Genomic DNA, 21937 nt, shown 5'->3' with positions numbered 1-21937 from the left:
AGGTAAAGTAAGGGTAAATAAGGATATGAAAGAAAAACGGGTTTTAATATTTGTTTATTTGTTTACATTTCCTTTAATATACAGTAGCATATGCTCTGAAAATATAAAACATTAATTTATGGAAGACAGTAGATTCTGAACCACAAGTCTGATGAAAATCTCCAAGGGACCACTGTTTCAAATCCCCCTGTTGAGTTCTCTTGAGAACCTGAGTATCACCATGAGCACTCCCCTAACCTCCTGACGCTATTTACTATAAAGAGAAATCATTACCCCTATGTTATAGAACGGAGTCCTGAGGTATGGAAAAGGTTATCTGTACATGTTACCACTTAGACATTTTATGCTGTTATTTATTCTTAGGCATTTATTTCATTGCTAGGGTAATTTTCATGAGAGTTCTGAAATCCCCTAATAGTCCAGTTCTCTTTCTCTGGACTGCTTGCCTTCCTCAGAGTGTCAGATGCAGCAATTACTGCTGCTACTTCTTTAACTTTGCACATGCCAACCTTGAGGTGAATAATAATTTATCTTGGAATCAGTGATATATTTTTTTTAATAATTCTTAAAAATATATCTTTATTGATTTCAGAGAGAGGAAAGGAGAGGGAGAGAGAGAGAGAAACATCAATGATGAGAGAGAGTCATTGATGGGCTGCCTCCTGCACGCCCACTGCTGGGGATCGAGCCTGCAACCCTGGCATGTGACCTGACTGGGAATCGAATGGCGATCTCCTGGATCCTAGGTTGATGTTCAACCATTGAGCCACGCTGGCTGGGCTCAGTGGTACTTTTTTTAATGTACGACTATAAAAATCATCTTTGGTTGAATGGTTCTGTGGAAAACATAATGCTTTGTTATTATCATCTTCATAAAACTGCCATGGAATAAAAAACATTAACATAGAGGAATGTATAATAGCAACATTGGGTATTTCTATCATTTTAATTTTATAATTTAATTTTTGGATAGTTAGCAAATTTAGAGAAGCACTGCTATGTTCTGAATGTTTGTGTTCTCCCAGATACATATGTTGAAATCCTGTTGCCCTAAGGATCGCTTTAGGAGTTGGGGCCTTTGGGAGGTGCTTAGGTCATGATGCTGGGTCCCTCATTAATAGGATCAGTGTTCTTATAAGAGAGATTCCCTGCTTCTTCCACCGTGTGAGGACACAGCCAGAAGGCATCAGCTATGAACCAGGAAGAAGGTCCTCACCAGAAGGTGGCCCAGCAGGTGCCCTGATCTTGGACTTTCAGCTTCCGGACTGTGAGAAATAAAATTTTGTTGTTTATAAGCTACCCAGTCTGTAGTATTTTGTAGTGGCAGCCCAAGTGGACTAAGACAAGCACAAAGAAAATATAATAATCATCCATATTCCTACCATCCATAACTAATCACTATTATATTGGATTTTTTTTTTTACATTTTTAAAAGAAAAATTAGTCTAGTCTCATATTTATTACAGGGAATTCAAATAATAGAATTGCATAAAGATAAAGGTTTAAAAATCATTCCAAATCTACCATCCAGAAATAACCATTATTAGTTTTAGAGTAACATTATTATACACATCCTTCTAAGCATAAACACAAGCAGAAGGCATACTTTTATAAACATGGGCTCACATTATTTATAACAAACATATTAAAACCTTAATCTCACTGTGATTTAATAAAAGGAAGAAAAATTCTAAGAAACTGAAGGAATGGTTGAACTGGAAATAAACAGAATTTCTTTACCACAAGATACGTTATTTCCTACAGGATTCTAAATACCCTAAAATATTAAAAAGTTGGATTTGCTGTACTTAAAAAACACACACACACATTTCAATTGTATATATTTTCGATGACTTTGTGCTTTAATAGATTAGAACATTAGGCCCTGGCTGGAGCAGCTCACTTGCTTGTAGCACTGTCCTGTGCACCAAAGGGTCCTGGTGGGGGCACATATCCAGGTTGCTGGTTCGATCCCCTGGGTGTGTACGGGAGGCAACAGATCCATGTTTCTCCCCCCCCCCCCAAATCAACAAAAACATATCCTTGGGCTAGGATTGAAACATAAATTAAATAAATAAACAAAAAGATGAGAACATTAGCATCTTTACACCCCTCCCATCTCTCTATTCTCCCACAGTTCAAAACATTACCCTCTGTTTTACAATCATAATTCTCATAAATTTAAGCAGGCATGGCTAATGTATTGAAAAATCCTCTGTCTGCACCTCTGCCATTCTCAATATTTTCCACATGGAAGCAGCTGCTCCTGAAAACTCTCCCCCCCATTGTCAACTCCCAGCCAAAGCCGTTCACCAAAGTCGACAGGTCTAGACCTCCTTCCTCCTGCCCCCGTTTCTCTAATCAGGTCCAAGAGAAAGGAAGGTGGAGTGTGCCTAGAGAATGAACGACTCCAGAGCTTTACCTTGCTTGTGGGGAGAGGGAGAGAAGCTATGAGCACTCATGCGTTACGACTTTTGGTAGCACTATGACTTTTGGTAGCACTACAGTTCTCTGGAATGACAGATGTAAACAGTAGAACTCAGACGATGCAGCTTCTGAGAACTTAAGGAGGAAGCTGTGGCAGGAAGTCCAGGGAGAACAGCGTCAAAAGGCAAGGAGTGATGGGCAGGGTATTTCCAGGGTTTCCAGAATCAGAGAGCCTGGCGTAGGGCCTCTACCCCCCCCTCAGAGGGGTGCAGCCAGTCTCTGCTCATCTCCAGGTTCCCTAGTCATTTAAACAAAAGCTCAGTATTTAGAGCTAAACGGCTGGCTTGATGGCAGGGGACATGTGTTAATAGCAGTCAGAGGGATTGCTGTGCTTGCAGCTGTTCCTTCTTGATGAAATAATTGTTGTTTCAAATGGGAAATTATTATGTAGAATCGGATTCAGATGAAAAGGTGGCGTCTTACCACAGCTTGATTTAGCAGTGTGTGTAAATAGGTTTGGGGAAGGAAGGTGGAAGAGCAAAAAGCAAGATCATTATAAACGGTGGATAAGCACTTTCCTAAAGAGCAAAAGGGAACAGTACCAGGGAAATGTGACATGTGACAAGAGGCTTGGGTCACATGTCAAATTAATGACTACACACATTTTCTAACCCTGTTTCATAGAAAACACACATACTTGTTTAATCTCCTTTGCCCAGGTAACAAGCTCACTTGTTTACTGAAAGGAACAAGGAAAGCTGGTTGGAATAGTTATTTATATGATTTTAAAAACTTTCAAAGGTCTTATGCCACGTTAAGCTGTAATTTGCCTGCAAAACTATTCATTGAATAAAGAAGTTAATAAATGAGTGATGCATCTAATTTTTTGTTTTTTGTTTTTTTTGCTTGTATCTGCAAAGACCATTTGAGAGAGTGCAGATGACTTAGGTCCTAGGGTGAGAAGGTAGCCTGAGGGACCTAAAAAGAACAGTAATTGAACAAAAGAAACTGAGGCTGGGAAAGAGATTTCAGAACACGCTGTATGCCCTGATTTTCTTTTCCTATGATACTTGGTCATTGTAAAGACCCTAAACTGGCTATACATTGAAAATGTATAGGTCTTATGTTACCAGAACAGAGCAGACAGGATTCAATAAGTATGGGGTAGAAAGAATTTCAGAACCTGGAGAGCACAGACGTAGAGTCTGGATGTATGTAAACCATTTCCAGGCACTGATGAGGCTCCACTGGCAGAGAGCGCTAACCCTCTCTAGGGTTCCTTTAAGGGGCCTCATTGCACCCACAGATTCCTTCGCCTTATATCTCTACTTTGGTGCATCCCAAAGGGGACCAGAAAGAAGTAACCAGAAGGCCTTGCTCACTCAGATGTATATCTTTAGTTCCTGTTGTTTGCATTTCATTTTGCTTTTTGATAAAATTTACAGTAGAACAAATCACAGTTTGTCAATTTCTTATTATTCTGTTCCCAGCCCCAGTCTCCTCAGACTTGGCCCAGAGACACCTAAAACCCCTTTCATATTTTTAGCCTGTGACAACCAGTGTAGATTCAAAGTAATATACATTCCTTATTTCATTTGTTAACAATCCCGTTTTGCCCTGTTGTTTCCATGTTGTGTGGGCTTCTTTATACTGCCTTTTTCTCCTCAGTGCCAGTTAATGGAATCCCAGGGCTTGGACTTTAAAACTTTTTTTTTTAAAAAAAGAAGATAGTATTTTGCATTATAAAACTGTCCTTGCAGAAGTTATTTCCATTAAAACAATCTTCTCTTTCTTAAAGGGCCGATAGTAAACATGTGAGACTTGCAAGCCATGTGATCTTTGCTGCAACTACTCACCTCTGATACTGTAGCATGAAAGCAGTCACATGAATGGGTGTAGCTGAGTTACAAGAAAATTTTATTTACAAAAATGGAAGCTGGACGGGGCAGTAATTCACTGACTTCATTAGTTGCCAACTTCAGTTAGACATCTGGACTTGAGATTGTTGCTATGGCCTGTGAAAGCAATCCTTAATCCTTAAAAGGTTATAATCTGGTTGTCTTAATGTGTTGCGCTAGTAATAAATACTTAAATTGGCATCCTTGTTTTCCAAAAGACGTAAGTATTTGTGGATTTTTTTTGTTGAACAGAGGAGGATTATTGGCCTTCTCTCTTCATCCTCACACGTGAAAGTAAAAGAGGATAATTATGTCACAGATTAGGGTCTCTAGAAGCAAACAGTGAGGCAGAGCCTTAAAAACAAATTGTTTTTATTAGAAACAATATTTGTGAAAAGTAGGGAAAGATGCAGGACTGGACAGAGAGAGAAGAAGAACTGTTATGCAGGTCCATAAACTTCATCTGACCTGGCATGGAACTCCGGGAGAGTAGTACCCCAAATGGCCAAGACTTTACACCCCTACCTCGCTCAGTCACCAGAGGCAAAGCTGCCCCAGGAAGAGGGAGGCTTTGGGCAGAGCAGCTTTCTGGAAAGAGCTCATAGCTAGAGGCTGCTACTGGCTGCCCTCCCCACTGCTAGGCATCAAGTCCTTTCTTAACGGGTGGTCTGGACAGAGAATCCTCATATCTACCACAGACAGCTAGGTTTTTTATCTCAACAAAAAGTCTGAGAGTGTCTCATATAATTTAACACCTGTAATGGAGTGAGAACAACCGGAGAACCACTGAGCATGTTAACTTCCTCCTTTTTATTGTGTTTTACTTTTTCTATGTAGGAATATCCCAGTTCATGGAGGAGAGAAAAGACTGTGGGACACAAACATCATGATGAAGAAATATCTGGGCATCTTTTTTTCCCCCCTCCTTTATTCTTCGCTTACCCTTCCTAACCAGTTGTCATTTATCTCCTGTTCTGCCTTCTTCCACTCTACCCTCACCTCCTTGTTTCTCCATGCCCCATTCACTGACTCCGTAAATTCTATACAGGGTTGTTGAGTAGCTTCACATATAAAGCAGGACTTGTAATGGAGAACATTTTCACAAAGTACATTCAACATTTCCTTGTTTTGGGTCACTATAACATAGAATGCTGCCATAAATATTCAGGTACAATTTTTGTGCAAATATGTTTTCAATAATTGTGACGATATGCCTGTGAATGGAATTGCTTGGTTATACATAGCTCCATGTTTTGTCCTTTGAGGAACTGCCAAAATGTTTTCCAAAGTGGCTGTGTCGTGTTATATTCCCACCAGCTATGCGTAAAGGTTCCAATTACTCCACATCTTTGTTAACACTTGTTATCGTCCATCTTTCTCATTATAGCCATTCGAGTGGATGTGAAGTGAAACCTCATTGTGGTTTTGATTTCATTTCCCCAGGGACTAATGATGAGCAACATTTCATGTTTTGTTTCTTTTATTACATCTTTTTAGAGTTATTTTCTTCATGGTTGCCTATGAAGACACTAATTGTAGTAAACTATAATTAGTATCTTAACTTAAAACAGTCAAGTTTGGATTGATAGCAACTTAATTTCCATAGTATACAAAAACTGCCTCAATAAAGCTCCATTCCTCACCCCCTTCCTTTGTGATATTTTTGTCATATAGATTACATGTTTATAAATTATATACCTATGGACACAGTTTTATAATAATTGCTTTAGGCAACTGTCTTTTAATTCAGATAGAAGAAAAGAGTTACAAGCAAAAGTACATTTCTATGATGTTTTATATTTGCCTATAGTTACCTTTACTGATGCTCTTTATTTCTTCAGGTGAATTCAAGTTATTGCTTAGTGTCCTTTTATTTCAGCATGGGCTCCCTTTACTATTCCTTGTAGGGCAAGCCTGCTAATGAGAAATTTGCTGTTAGTTTTTTAATTGGGAATGTCTGAATTTCTCCCCACTTTTGAAGACCAGTTTTGTTGAATACGGAATTCTCAGGTAACAGTCTTTTTCTTTTAGCACTCTGAATGTGTTATCTCATTGCCTTCTGGCCTCCATAGTTTCTGATGAGAAGTAAGGTGTAAATTTTGAGTAGTCCTTGTATGTGTCATTTTTGACTTTTGACAGTTTGCCTATGATGTGTCTAAGTTTGGATCTCTTTGAATTTATCCTTTGTTGCATATCTTGAATGTGTAGATTAATGTCATCAAATTTGGTTAGTTTGGGGCATTATTTCTTTCTATCTGCCTCTTTCATTCATTCTTCTTCTCCTTAGACTTTCATTATACATATGTTGGTATGCTTTATTATATCCTGAAGGTCTCTTAGAATCTGTTCATTTTTCTTTCCTCTTTTTTCTTTCTGTTCTTCAGACTGGATAATCACAATTGCCTGATTCATTCTTCTTCATTCACTAATTCATTCTTCTGCCAGCTCAAATCTGCTATTGAACCCCTTGAGCATAATTAACAAACTTCATTTTATTCAAAATATTAATATACATGTACCATATAAGCAATGAATACTCACCTTTTTCACATTGTCATAAAATATTTACAAAAAAATTGATCATATTTTAGGCTAAAAAGGAAATAGTGCAAAGGATATAATTTGTATTGGCTACATCCTCAGATCACAAAATGCAGTAAAAAAAACTAACCACTTTGAAATTTAAAAACACTCTCCTAAATAACTATTGGGTCCAAAAAATAAAATTAAAATGTAAATAACAGATCATTTGGACATTAATAATAATGATAATACCACACTTAAAACACATGGGAGTTCTTATATTAAGAGGATAATTCATAGATGTAAATAATTTTATCATTGCAAAAATTTTTAAGTAAATAATTAAGCATCTACCTCAAAAATCTGGGATTGTAATTATTTTTACAAATTATATAATTGTAAAATAAACTTAAGGAAATAGAATTCATAAAAATTGGGCACATTAGTGAATTAGCAGAAAAGAAAAACAATGTATAAATCCCAAAATATAGTTTTTTAAAAGTTATATTTTATGTTTTTGGTCTTTAAGATGGTTCTTATGAAGATCATAAAATAGGCATATTTTGGTCAAAATGGCTCTTTCATAGACAAACCGGGCCACATCTAGGGCCTTACATACGCTATATACTACAATAATTTCTTAATATTCAATAATTTTTACTTAGTATTTATTTTATTCACACATATGTTGTTTGAATAATCCACAGAATATCAATGTGCTTGTATTTTCAGACATCTCTAGGGTGGAGGTATGTTTATAAACGTTTCTAAAGCAGAATAATTTAAATATTGTCAGGAAAGAAGTACTGTTTGAAATAGAAAAACACAAACATGTTTCTCACTACAACCAGGATTTCTGGACTTTGTACTCTGTAAGAACTAACTGCCCTTCTGGAAAACGAAATATCAACAGAGAATTCAACCAGCTGGACTGTAATCACACACCAGTGTAACTGGTGCCTCAGGGAAACCGTCGAAACTGGAAAACCAGTCAGGACAGTGGTGAGCTGATTCTGTATTCTTGGACACCGGGATTTGTCCTTAAACCTGGATCTTCCCCCTTCTCTTTGTTCTTGGTGTGACTACTTTGTTGAACTTCTAAAATCATTGTGTTGCAAACAAGTACAGTACCTGGCCATTGTTGCTATGGACACACTGAACCAAATGCAGATGTTTCCAACTGAGATATTAAAGTATGTTTAGAAATCTAAATCCTATGTCTTTCTAGAATGAGGCCACGACAGAGTTAGGAGGAAAAAGTCTTTCTGCTAATTCTAAAATAATAGCTTTTGAGAGATGAGAATGCCTTTTTATTCAGTCATTTCTGCACAGGAAATCGTGAGACTAGGACCTCGCCAGAGAGGACACATAGGTCTAAGTTCTTCCTTCCCGTGCTGAAAGGAGGACCGTGAAATGAAACTTTCTGGACTGCTGCAACCTCTCATGTAGTGGAGAGTTAATGCCTCACATGTGATGCCACTTGTAACTGAATGAGCCAGAGGCTGGGGACTCTACTGCTGACTACTTGTCACTTTTCATAGGTTAGGGAGGCCTAAGGATCTCTGAGGGTGAAGGTGGGGAAATTGCTCCTGAAGAAAACGGTTGCCCCACCGTCGGTTTCCTGGAGGAAGAATAAAGGTGGCCTTAGATTAGAGCAAGAGAGGACTTCATCTTCTCTCTTGGTTGGTGGCAGTAGGAGCATATTCTGGTTAAGGAGGACATGATAGAGATACATAACCAGAGACGAGAAGATGACATTGGCTACTCGTGACATACTAAGGGCTAAAGAGGGAAATGGCTGCAGAGGATCCTTAGTGCAAGGCGATGCTGATTGACTCTAGGGCCAATACCTAAATTTCCATTTTATATTTTTTCCTTTGTATGTTCTAATTCTCCTTTAATATTTTCATGCCTTCAGGAAAATTTTAAGTGCCACAGTCCAGTGTTCTTCATGTGGGGAATTAGGAATGGGCCTGTGTTTACAGCTGAAACAGAATAGTTTAGGAATGCAAATTTTGCCCCATTCATCTCTCTCCCTGGAAGTCAGCTTGGTGGCAGTTGTCAGAAAATTAAATTGACATCCTGGCTGAGTAGAGAGTATTTGTCACATGCAAGGCAATAAACTGAGTGCAAGAGGACACTATTGCCAGTGTGAGACAGCTTCCCCACCAATATGCAAAGGGAGGAAATTGATTAGGGGATAAGCCATATTTTGATATTATATAGATGGGACTATCTAGCCAATAGATTTTAGTTGTAGTATGTCAGTCACATAGAAAGAGTCATTCATGCCAGCTAGGCTAACTTGGCAATTAAATTGTAACAACTTGTAGTACTTTATAACTACCATGGAAAATTCAATTACAGAAATAAATTATCCATGGTTAATAGTTAATTATAAAATGGTGAGATTATTTCTATCCCCCAAAATGCCTAATATTGAGCAGAATCTGATAAAAACAGAAAACTGAGTTTATACCAAATGAAAACCAGATTTAAAATAAATACAGCCTACTTCCCATATGATTTTTTTCCTACAATCTCTTTGACAAGATTGAAGGGACATATTGACCATCAAGACATGGAAACAAATATTTATGTGTTAAAAACAGGTGTTGTCTGGCATCTCTTTGTTTATGGGCCAAAGGTACACATTTCTCCTGTTTCATGGGAAAAACCTGTGATTTTTTTTTTGGGGGGGGGCGGGGTTAGGTGATCATTCCTATAATGCTGCTTAATAGTATTTTTTAAAAAAAAATATGTTTCTAGCCTAGCTAATTTGGCTCAGTGGTTAGAGCATCGGCCCCTGGACTGAAGGGTCCAGGGTTTGATTCCAGCAAAGGGCATGTACCTCAGCTGCAGGCTCCATTCCTGGCCCCAGTCAGGGTGCATGCAGGAGGCAACCAGTTGATGTGTCTCTCTCACATCGATATTTCTTTCTCTCTCTCCCTCTCTCTCCCTTCCAATCTCTCTGAAAAGCAATGGAAAAATATCCTCAGGTGAGGATTAAAAAAAAATTAAAAAATACATGTTTCTATTGATTTTAGAGAGACAGGAAGGGAGAGAGAAACATTGATGTGAGAGAGAAATATCGATCAGTTGCCTCCCGTACCAAACCTGCAATCTAGGTATGTGCCCTGACTGGGATTCAAACCAGTGTCCTTTCCGTGCATGGGACAACGCTCAACCAACTGAACCACACTGGCCAGGGAAGTAGTAGTCTTAGACGCCTGCTGAGGGGATTATTTACTTACTACAATAGCATGGTAGGAAACTTAGGTTGATTTGCAAAGTACTGTAGTTCTTCAAAGGCACAAACATTTTTTAAAAATCTAATTGAAGATGGGCAGCTAAGAGGGAAGTACACATAAAAAAATAAGTATTTTTCTGTGCCCTAGCCGGTTTGACTTAGTGGTTAGAGTCAGCCCACAGACTGAAGGGTGGCAGGTTCAATTCCAGTCAAGGGCATGCAGCTGAGTTGCAGGCTTGATCCCTGGCCCAGGGTGCAGGAGGCAACCAATTGATGTGTCTCTCTCACATTGATATTTCTCTCTCTCTCTCCCCCCACTTCCTTCCACTCTTTCTAAAAACAACAACAACAACAAAAACTAATGGAAAAAATATCCTTGGGTGAGACTTAACAAAACAAAAATAAGTATTTTTTTTATTTCAGCATCAATATTATCAAAAATGTGTTGCAGTTCAGTTATGCTGTGTATATATAAAATATCTGCACATTTTGACAAAGATGCTATTTTGATTGGTAGAATATTATAGCTTGTTTGCACACAATTGTGAATTTTACACTCATCACAACAAATTACATGTACACTTACACTGTACATATATTTTAATGAGCTAGAACAGGGACTGGCAAAGTATGGTATGAAGTCCAAATTTACTGCACCTATTTTTTACATATTGTCTGCATGACTGGAGCTGGTCCAACTGCAGAGTTTGAGGACACACTCCCCCAGCTAATTGCTATCACTCTGACACTACCAGTAAGTTTGGAAGATTCTGAAAACCACCCAAACCTGGTGAATTTAGTAATTCACTAGAATTCATAGAACCCACTGAAAGTTATTCTACTCATAATGACGATTTATTACAGGCAAATAATACCCATTAAAGTCAGCCAAAGGAAGAGAAACACTGACCGCAGCACGGGAGGGTTCCTAACGCAAAGCTTTCGTTGTCCTCGTCCATGGAATAATGACCCGTTACCCTCCCAGCATCAATGTTTGACAATATGCATGAATTGGTGTTCAGAGTTTTATTGGAGCTTCATTCCATAGGCATAATCAATTGATTGATTACCCATATGGTTGAACTCAGTCTCCAGGTCAACTGATACCATGCGACTCAAAGCCCCCACCCTAAATCACATGGTTGTTCTTTCTGGTGTGGCCAGCTAGTACCCTAAGCAAAGACACTCCTATTAATTACGACAAAGATCACCTTCCAGAAGCATTTTTATACCCGTTGATCAAAAGTAAATTAATTACCCATTTAACATATAATTAATGCCAGCATCAATGTTTAGTCCTAAGACATTCCTGGGCAAATGGTACTGGTAAGAGAAAGGATGGTATGTAGGGGGTCTCCTTGCTAGAGTTGGATTTAAACCTCTGAACATTGTTTTGTTTTGTTTTGTATTGAGTAGGGCGATTACATTTTGGGAAAGATCCAGTAGTAAGGGCCTTATGGTACCATCAGTAAACTTTTACCAAGAGCCTCCTTTCAGCAAGATAACCACCAGGCACATAGTGCTCCAATCTGTTGCATATCTGTTCCAGATCATGTGGGAGAAAAAACGGTGATTTACAAGCTAAGGCTCAGAATTATTTCATTCAAACCAGTTTTTTTCTAGATCCGTAAAGCCCGGTTTTTTTCAGTTCTAAGCCCTGTGAAGATTTGGGCTTTTTAAAGTCAAAACTAAGCTATCTTCTTTCTCCTGAACTTACTTGTAAGTTGTTAAAGTAATGCATGGTTATTAAATACATTGAAAGTAAAGTAGCCTATTGTTTCATTCATCTTCTTTTCTAATTTAGGTCCTAACAATGAAATTGTACCTTTCCTCTTCATACTCTATATAACTTTCCTTTTCCCACTTATTATACTTGTTCTTACAATTTCTTACACATTTTTTAAAAACATCATTTTAATGGTGATATAATAATTCCTTGTATGGATTTAGCATTGTTAATTTAACCATTTGACTTTAGTTTTCTATATTTTTCTCAAATTATGTTTTTGTTTCTTTGTTTGTTTGGTAGAGTAGTATACAAGAATGTTATTCCAAAATCATTTTTTTCAAATTGATGTAAACTGATAGGATCATCCAGAATCTTCTAATGGATATCAATTGTTTATATAATAAAGCACATGAGTTAAATTTCATAATCAAGTCAAATAACTTTCTTATTTATAATTTTCTTTACCTTGGCAAATACTAATACATTTTTAATACTATGTCTCATTTGCATGTTTAATCAATTGAGTTTTCAGAAACTTTGCACATGAGGAAGAATAAAAATCAGTGCTGTCTAGTAAATATCAATGAAACTTATCAGTGTGGTTTGGCCTGAAATGAGCAGTCACAGGGTTAGCGTATTAGAGGATGCCTTTTATGATTGTGCCACCCAGAAGGCATTAAGTGTGGTTTTAATCCCAGATCTGCCTCCTAGCTGGTGTCCTGGATGCCTTCTCCCCATCCTCTTGATGTTACTGCTTTTCTCTACAGGTCATTTTATCATGACCTCTCTCTTCTTCCTCCTAGAAGCGCATGACACTGCCTCCTGTTGCCCCACCTGACCCCTCAATCCAGCCTCTCAATATTGGCAAGGTTCTTGGTGCTGAAGTGAGGTATTTTTTTGCCTCAAGCAAGGCAGAGCTGTCTGGTTGTCAGTTCCTTGCTGTGCTTCTAGTGATAATAGCTCTTTATTTAGCTTCCTCTCTATTACAGCTTTTTTCTCCCTAGGAATTTGGCATGAGTTTCTCAGGGCCCGACCAGAAGGCAATTGAGGGATGCATCTCACACTGCATCCAGAATTGTCCTCCCTCTCAGACCTCAGCCTCTGTCCGCAGAACAAGCCTGGGCTCTCCTATTCCCTCCTCTGGGACTGGACTCTTTCCCCACAGCCACACCGCCTGTGGGATGATAAAGGCAGAGTTTCTGTTCCCCAGTGGCTTCAGGGCCTCAGGCTTAGAGGCTGCCGGTCAGCATCTTCCACTGTCCCTCCCATGATGCTCCTTGGTCCTCTGGAAGTTGCTCCCTAGTGAGCCTGTCTACAGGCTACTCTGACATTGCTTAGACCTGTCTGAGTTCTTACCTTCTCAGCTGGAGCTAATGCTCTGGAACCCTGACTCCATTGATTTAGAAATTATTGGACTTGATTATTTTTGTGTTAACATTAATTTTTTAAATCTCACATCATTACATCTCCACTGTGTTTATTTTTCAAATTCATTTGTGTACCAAACTACAGTTTAATCAGGAAACTTGTGAAAATGTGGTAAATTTCTTCAGAACTTTTCCTGACAAAGTAGATGTTTTCTGTTCTTATTTTGTGGTGATTGAGCTTCCTTTGCCCTTTATGGTGAAAAGTGGGCAGGCAAAGGGAAGGCAAATGATTTTTAATTTTTACACAGAAATTTTATTGTTTCTAAAAAAATGTTTTTAGAAGCTTTTACTGCAGCTTTTTATATACTACAATAAAATATAGCACTATATGGCAAAAATTCAGAATGTATGGTAAAAACTACTATTAACAAAGCAAGTAACAAAAAGAGATTAGAAAAGCTATTAGGTGAGTGCAAATCTGATCTGAAAGAAATTTCTTTGGCTTTATCTCCATCTATCTATCCATCTGTCTTTCCATCCATCTGTGAATCCATCCACTTATCCATCCATCCATGCAATCACTTAGCTTCCTCCTATGCCAGACATGCTGAGCAACAAGGATGTGAAAATGATCCAGGTGTGGTGTTATACATCCCCAGAGGAATATATAATCTAGAGGGGGACAGAGATATGTCAAGAGGTATGACAGATGTCACTGGTAACCCAGGTGACGTTCCTTTGGCCACTTCTGGCATGAGCTGTGGCAGACAGTAACAATGAACATTGATAGCTCCTCACTACTAGTGTCCACTGAGCTTCTCAGCTTTACCGCCTCAGGGATTTCCCTGAAGCTACTACTGCGTGTGTGTGTGTGTGTGTGTGTGTGTGTGTGTGTGTGTGTCTGTGCGTGTGTGTTTGTGTGTAAATCACACCCCAGGGAAAATCCCAACCAATGGGGGACAGGAATTGGTAGCTAAATGCCTCTGACTTCTCATCCATCAAAGGACAGTTATAAGGAACATTTTATATGGTTCCTCAGAGGATTCCCACCGGGATTTGAGCCCCAATTACCCAGAGTTATAAACTGCTTAATAATTCCTCCTTTATTGGCTTTTCCTATTTACCTGTTGTTCTTCCCTCTTCCTCACTCCAGCTTCCAGGGAACACCATTCAAATACACTATTTGTATCCAGTTTCCTTGTCACTTTCACCCAAGGCCCTGCTTTTGGCAGAACCCAATTTTTGTATTACCAATACAAAATAATAATTGCTATAGATGATAAAGATATAAGCAGAGTTCTCTTGTTCTCTAGAGGATGGAGTAACTAATTTCTTGGGTAGCAGTTGCCAGGAAAGACTATAAGTCAATTGCAGGAGACACAGAAAGGAAGAAATTTGAAACTGATAGTTGAAAGATAAGGTTCTCCAATTGCTTTAACTAGAGTTCAATATGGGATTGAAGTCCTGGGATGATATATTGAAGACTAATTTGCATAACTCCTGTTATGTGAGTGATATATGCCTGAGTCCTTGTGGGCTTTTGGGAGGAGTCAACGATGAAATCATTTAGAGCTAATGCCCATTCTTAGACTAAGCAGTTTGGAGAATAAATAGGAGCGGTTCTATGTCTTGACCTTTGAAACTATTCCCTGCCCCAGGGAGGATGAGTGGAGGTAGGAGAATGTCAAGAAATCCAGGTTTGATCCAAGGATAATAGCTGTGGTCAGGGACCAAAGGCCAGTTGGTTTGCCACACTGAATGGTGGCTTTCTACTATCTTGTAACCAAGCTCCCAGGACAATGTGTGCCAGGTTCCATGAGGGAGGGGCTATGAAAATTTAAATAGAGTGTCAAAAGGAAAAGTTGTGATTCATTAAAGCATTGTGAAAAACTAAAACCATGAGAACTACCCTGTGGCAACCCATTCACCAGAACCCAGTGCTTTGGCTAAGACCTCTGGAGAGTATGAGGTTTGAGCAGGTCCACACTGGTGTTAATGGGAGGGGCAATGTTCTCTCTCAGCTCCAGAGCCTAAAACTATACCAAGAGGCAGGCAGAACTATCAAAGTCCCTGAGGTCACAAATGGAGGGAAACCAGCTGTGGCAGGTGTCCCACAGACTGGTCAGATGAAGGAAGTTATGCAGTAGAGACGGCGAGAGCTCTGGCTCTCAGACTCAGCGACTATGGATGTAGTTATCCACATCCCTGTCTGTTTCTCCCCAGTCACCTGGTAGTTGACATTGGGTTACAATGGCTTACTTAACCCACAAGATTATGGCACTTCTTTAAAACAACAACAACAATATGAAATTCTCTCCTGGGGCAATCGAATAAAGCCTAGTGTAGAATGCAATGGCAAACAGTACAAAACCCCAGCTATGAGGTGTCTTTTGCTCATAACCATTCTTAAAACAACTTTTAGACTCACTTCACCTCTCTTTGTTCCCATTTTCTCATTTGTAAAATGGAGATTATAATATTTACCTTCCAAAGGTATGTCACATAGGAGAAAATGTCTGCTGAGCCCCCAGCATCTCAGTATCTGATAATGCCAGACATTCAAGACTTTAGCTGTCTCTACTCTTTCCTCCTGTAAGGTAAGGAAGAGAATAGGTATTCTAAATAAATCTGATTTCTTTTTTATTCTCAGCATTAAAGTAGAGGGAACATCTGAAAGTAACCTTTCTTTTTTTAAAAAAATATATTTTTTATTGATTTCAGAGAGAGGAAGGAAGAGGGAGAGAGACGGAAACATCAATGATGAGAGGACCATTGATCGGCTGCCTTCTGCATACCCCCCGCTGGGGATTGAGCCAGCAACCCGGGCATGTGTCCTGACCAGGAATTGAACTGTGATCTCCTGGATCCTAGGTTGATGTTCAACCCCTGAGCCATGCCGGCTGGGCATAACTTTTCTTTTTTAAAAGACCTAATAATCAGGTTTGGGGGTATTTCTTTTGGGAGATTAGAAAATGGGTTAGATTGTTGTAATTATTTCCTCTCTTACAAGTCCTCTGAAGATTTATGCATAATTTGCAATTTAAAAATTATAAACCATTCTTACTTTGAAGACTTTTGTGAAATTGCATAGACATTAGGCAATATCAAGTATGATTATATAATTTATGGCTCACGAAACAAACAAAATCAGTTTTCTGAAATTGTATCTAGGTAAAAATAACAGTAGTCGGCCTTCTGTCACTTTACAGAGTTTCCAATGTAGTCACAGGGCTGTAATACTTATTTTACTACATTTATATATTACTATGTATTATATATTACTATATTTATCTTTTACTATTACTATCACTATTTATGTATAATAGTATATATTATATATGTACATATAATATAGCATATACTATATAACATGTTTTACTATAATACTATTTTACTTTTTTCTTATTTTTTATAGCATTTTAAATATGATGACTGATGCCTCCTTAATATTTATGTATACATATATGTGTGTGTGTGTACATGATACACATATATATAGAATAATATATTTCTCTCTTGCAAAATAAGGATAATTTCACCATAACATTCTTATGCAGACTCTTCTAGGAAATAAAATGAGCTCTACAGCTAGTTCTTGTATCTGGCCCATACCATTTGAAATTCTTTCATGGTCTTTCTATGAAGTTAACATTTAGAATTCATAATTTCAGTCCAGAAGATTTTATCACAGCGGCTACAAAATTCTGTTTGAACTGACTAATAAATTGGTTGCTCTTAATCTTATATTTGGACTCACTCTGACCAAAGATGTTATGTGGCAATCCCTTTTATAAGTAAAGAAATCTCAACAGTAAACACAATTATTTTTTGAGTATCTTCTTCGAGCAGAATGCTGAGTTAAGCTTTGTGAATAATATAAAATTCCCCCTTATCTTCAGAAGAGAGACAGGTACATTTGTTCACTCCTAATATTGTGAGCTACCATATATGCTGGGCATGTACTAATAAGTTATACCCATAAGATATGGTATATCATAAATTCTATAACAAATAGATACTATGGGAAAGGAGAGACAAACTTGTATTAGGGATAGCCAGGACAGATTTACTGAGGACATGTTACAGTATTTGAAATTGGCCATGAAAGATTGACTGAACTTTGACAAGTGGAAAAAGAGAGGGAGAAGGACATTCTTGGTAGAAGGGACTCTGTGCATGTACAGTCTTAGGTAAGTTGAGGCTCAAAATATACATTCATTTATGTTATGTTTATTGTGTTCTTGCACTACAGAATACTTTTATCCAATGAATCATAAAAGACCACCACTATGATGTAATTATATGAAGGATAACCAGACCATTCAGCCTTTTGAATAGCATATAATCACATGGAAAGGGGTGATTACCTTAGATACAGCTGGTTGGGCTGGAGTTGGCTTAGGTGGTGTGCTGGACAATGGGTGGTGGTGTGACTACAGTTCTGTAAGTCAGAAGTCCTCCAGCATGGATCTCATTAGGCTAAAATGAAGATGTCAGCGGGGCCAGTTTCCTTTTTGGATTCTAGGGGAGAATGTTTCCTTGTTCATTTATGTGGTTAGCAGAATTCAGTTCCTCATGGTTGCAGAACTGCTATCTCCGTTTCCTTGCTGGCAGTTAGCTAAGGGCTGTTTCAAGGTTCTAGAAACCACTCACATGCCTTGACTCATGAACCCCTTCCTCCATCTTAAAAGCCAACAACTCTTCTGCCTTCCACTACTAAGGACTCATCTGATTCCATTCGGCCCACCTATCCAGGATAATCTCCCCCTCAAAGTCTTCAACCTTAATCACATCTGCAAAATCCCTTTTGTCATGTAAAGTAACATATTTGAAGGTTCCAGGATTAGAGTGTAAACATTTTAGGGGGGAAATCATTATTTGGTTTACCATACAGTGTCTTAACCTCCTCTGATACCTCCTAGAAGTGTAGCCAGGGGCAGAATAGAGAGACACGTATGCTCCTTTGCAGGGTGTCCGTAGGTATCAGTCACAGCAGTCACAGCAGCAAATCTGGAGACTGGGTCCAATGAGAGAGATGATAGATTTCAGTTCTAAGTCATTAGTGAACCCAGAGTCCAATGAGGTAAGAATTGTAAATTTCTAACTAGACATTTTCTCAACATCTACTAGCAATATGCTTGCCATACAGAAAACATGAAATTCAGACTACAGCCTCTGCCCAACAGATTCACAAATTCAATTTGTCAGACAGAGAGAGAACAGTGTGAGGCATGCCCTGCCGGTGAGGTGAGGAGGGGGAGGCACAGAGTGAGGGAGGGATGAGCCACTGCCACAGGTAAATAGAATGTTAGAGCTGTCCAAAGGACCTCAGATATCATTTAGGCATGTCCTAGACCTTTTAGGAAGTTTCTTGGGAATGGATCCTACCCTTATATCTAGTTCTCTGATTTATCCCCAATATATAAAATATTGTTTACTGACTAGTGGGTGTTCAGTAAATACTTGTTGACTCACTACGTGGAAACTCTAGTCAGAGGGTGAATTGGTATGATTACAGTCATACAACCGGTTTATGGTAGAGCTGGACCTAGAAACTAGTTTTGATTTTTCATTATTTGCTCTGTCAAATTTAGGAGGCAGCTCCTGGAAAATGAACTACTTCAACAGATGAAGCCTCCTGCATGCTGATTCCACCTTGTACATAGCATCTTTTCTTCCTATATGAAAGAGTGCCAACCAAATCTATCAATTTATTGTCAAGAAGTCTGAGTTCTGTTCTCAGTTTCTCTACTCACTTTATGACTGAAGCGAATTACTTCACCTGTCCAAACTCAGTTTTTCATGTATCATGAGAAAGGCTTATGCTATGTGAGTTAGATATACAATATTATAAGAATATCGAAAGGAACATACCAGGTTCTTAATGTAGGGAAGAGACAAGGGAAGGCAAAGCATTAAAAAAATTTTTTAAAATGAAAACACAGTATATATGCTATGAATCTATTTAGGCATTTATGTAAAAGAATGTATTTGTATATAAAGACATTTTAAAAATAAAAAAATGGGGATCCAGGGCTTCTACCTTAGATCCCTTAGAGCAGAATCTCAGGGATAGGAGATGTGAAGAGGTGGGGGACCTGCATCATTAACAAGTATTCCAAGTGATTCTGGAATAATGAAGTCTGTGAATTTTTGCTTTAGGTGCTAATGTCACTAGCTGTAAGCACAGCATATTTGGAAATTTCCATCCTGCAATGCAGACTCAGCTGATCCTCACTGTCTTGGAACATAGTAGATGCATAATAAATAGCTGCTGATTATTTGGGTCATTTGGAGGACAGGTGCAGGGAGTGAGGGCCAAAGTGGTGAGAGAAGCAGATCAGTCAGGCAAGACCAAGCCTAGGAGATATGAGGAAAAGCACCTGAGAACAATGAGCTGGGTCCCCTTGCCATTTTCAGGCATTCAACAAATACAATTTGTTAGGCACTAAATACATGAGGGAATTTTTCTATGTCTTATTTCATTTACTTCTTCAATAACCCTTAACAGTGAAGTGAGTAGCACAAGTAGTAGCATAACTAGGATTTGAACACATAATTGGGTTCTGAGCACTAAAGATTCAACCAGACAGGAGGCTGCTGCTAATAGCATGGTGAGCACAACAGACGGCTCTTTTTCGTATCTAGAATCTTGCAGCTCTGCCATGGTCATCCCTGTCTGTCGTCATTTATTAGTCGGCTGCTAGAAGCAGCTTGTTATATACCCAACCTGGATCCCACCAAACCCAGATTACAGCAAAATGTGATCTTTGTCCATCATCTCTGGCCAGTGTTTCCTCAGCAGGGAGAAAGTATTTCCCAGCTGACTTTGCACAGTACAAGCCTTCAAAAGGCCCAGGCAACTTCCAGTTCTTAGGCACCTACCAAGTGAAGATCATTCTGGCTCTGTAGCTTCATCTGCTAAGTGCAGAAGGAAGATGAAGTTGAGGGAAAGAGATGCCCTTAGTTCAGGGGTGAGGCAACAAATCGTTCAAATAAATGCCTTACACATACCCATTTTTCATCCCTGGCGTTGGGGAGGGAATAGGAAAAAATCAGGTGGATATTTTGCGCACAAATGTTTGAAAGTAAACAAAAATGGCATCTTTTTGTTGTCCACTAATATTAACTTGATCTCTCGACTCGTGAGCGTCGGCCCCCCAATCATTTCTGGAGAAGTAGCCATTTTGCAGATTCCAGAGGATGGGAGCGGGGCCGGAGCCCAGCGCGGAGCCCATCGGGTCGGCGGCGAGGGGCGGCCTCCCGGACCTGGCGGCTACCTGGAGTCGGAGGGGCGGGGGGCGGGGGCTGCGGGTCCGAAGTGGGGCCCAAGCGGTGCGGGGTTCATGAGCTAGGGCCGGCCCCGCGGGACGTGTCTTTGGGGGCAGCTGCAGAGCCGCGGCTCCCCGCGCCTCTCCGCCCGGTGCGGGAGCGCGGTTCAATGGCCCTCCCGCCCCAGGTGTGTGGCCTGCGCCCGCGGTCTCAGCCCGCAGCTTTTTCGCCCACAAATACCCCCTCTTCTACAAATCACTTTCGGCCACAGGGGCCGACTCCGAATCGATGACCACAGAATCAAGACCGCCTAAACCAAGGGGCGCGGGGGGGTCCAGACGAGACGCGGCCTCTCAGCCTGGCCCGGGCGCCGGAGGAGGGACCTAGCCGCCCGCTCCGGCTCCCGGCTCCCGGCTCCCGGCTCCCGGCTCCCGGCTCCCGGCTCCCGGCTCCCGGCGCCCGGCGCCCAGCCCCAGCGCCCAGCGCCCAGCACCCTGCTCCCAGCTCCTTGCTCCCAGCTCCCTGTTCCCAGCTCTCAGCTCCCTGCTCCCAGCTCCCTGCTCCCAGCTCCCTGCTCCCAGCTCCCAGCTCCCTGCTCCCAGCTCCCAGCTCCTTGCTCCCTGCTCCCAGCTCCCAGCTCCCAGGTCCTGCTCCCTGCTCCCAGCTCCTTGCTCCCTGCTCCCAGCTACCTTCTCCCAGCTCCTTGCCCCCAGCTCCCAGCTCCCTGCTCCCAGTTTCCTGCTCCCTCCGCCCCTACTCAGTCGCAGCCAAAGCACGGAGCGCGGAAGGTCGGCCGAGAGGAACGGGGCGGCCGCGGGAGCGTGGCCGCGGGCCCGGAGCCGCGCGCACCGGGCATGCTCAGTGGCGCGGCGGGCTGGGCGGCCCGGCAGGCTGTACCCGGATCTGCTCCGCGGCGGCGGCGGCGACGTGAGCGCGCAGGGGGGCGGCGTCCTCGCCTCGTCTTCTCTGCGCCTGGGTCGGGTGGCTGACGCCGAGCACGGAGAGATGTCGGATTTCGACAGTAACCCGTTTGCCGACCCGGATCTCAACAACCCCTTCAAGGTGAGCTCGGCCCCCGGCATCGCCAGGCGCCGCGGCGCGTCGTTGTTGGTGAAAACAGGCAACTTCCTTGGCGCCCACCGCGCCGCCCCTCTGCCGCCGAGGCTGGGGCGCAGGGCCGCCGCACCGCTTTCCCGAGTCTCGCCCAGGCCCCCGCGCGAGACCCCTCCTGGAGGTCTCCCCCGGGCCCCCGCGCCGCTCGCTTGGGGGTCGGAGCGGAACCTGGTCTCCGCGTCCGGCCGGCCCTCCCCGGTCCCCGGCTGAGGGGCGGCGTGCCCTCGCCCGGGAGTGGGCCCGCGCGCCCGGAGAGTGCCTGGCCCTGCCCTGGGGAGCGGGCGGAGAGCGCCCTGGGCAGGTGGAGTTGTCACCTGCCGGGCCGGGCCGGGCCGCGCGGGCATGGGGGTCCGGGGCT

At 41.2% G+C, this 21937-nt stretch overlaps 1 protein-coding gene across 2 annotated transcripts in view; it reads left to right on the top strand.

Annotated features, from left to right (window-relative positions):
- The first annotated feature begins 21338 nt into the window (after window positions 1–21338).
- SCAMP1 (secretory carrier membrane protein 1) overlaps window positions 21339–21937 on the top strand; it is a 55979-nt gene continuing 55380 nt past the window's right edge. The window contains exon 1 of one of the 2 annotated variants that reach the window (XM_081133154.1): window positions 21339–21528. In XM_081133154.1, the coding sequence (XP_080989280.1) occupies window positions 21472–21528 (57 nt within the window). In that variant the 5' untranslated portion in view covers window positions 21339–21471. The remainder of the gene's footprint in view (window positions 21529–21937) is intronic. The other variant, XM_081133153.1, reaches the window with a different exon arrangement.

The sequence above is a fragment of the Miniopterus schreibersii genome (genome assembly GCF_964146895.1).
Source record: "Miniopterus schreibersii genome assembly, chromosome: 3".
Taxonomy (NCBI): Eukaryota; Metazoa; Chordata; class Mammalia; order Chiroptera; family Miniopteridae; genus Miniopterus; species Miniopterus schreibersii.
The sequence above is the reverse complement of the archived record's forward strand: the minus strand, read 5'-3'. Positions and strand labels throughout refer to the sequence as shown.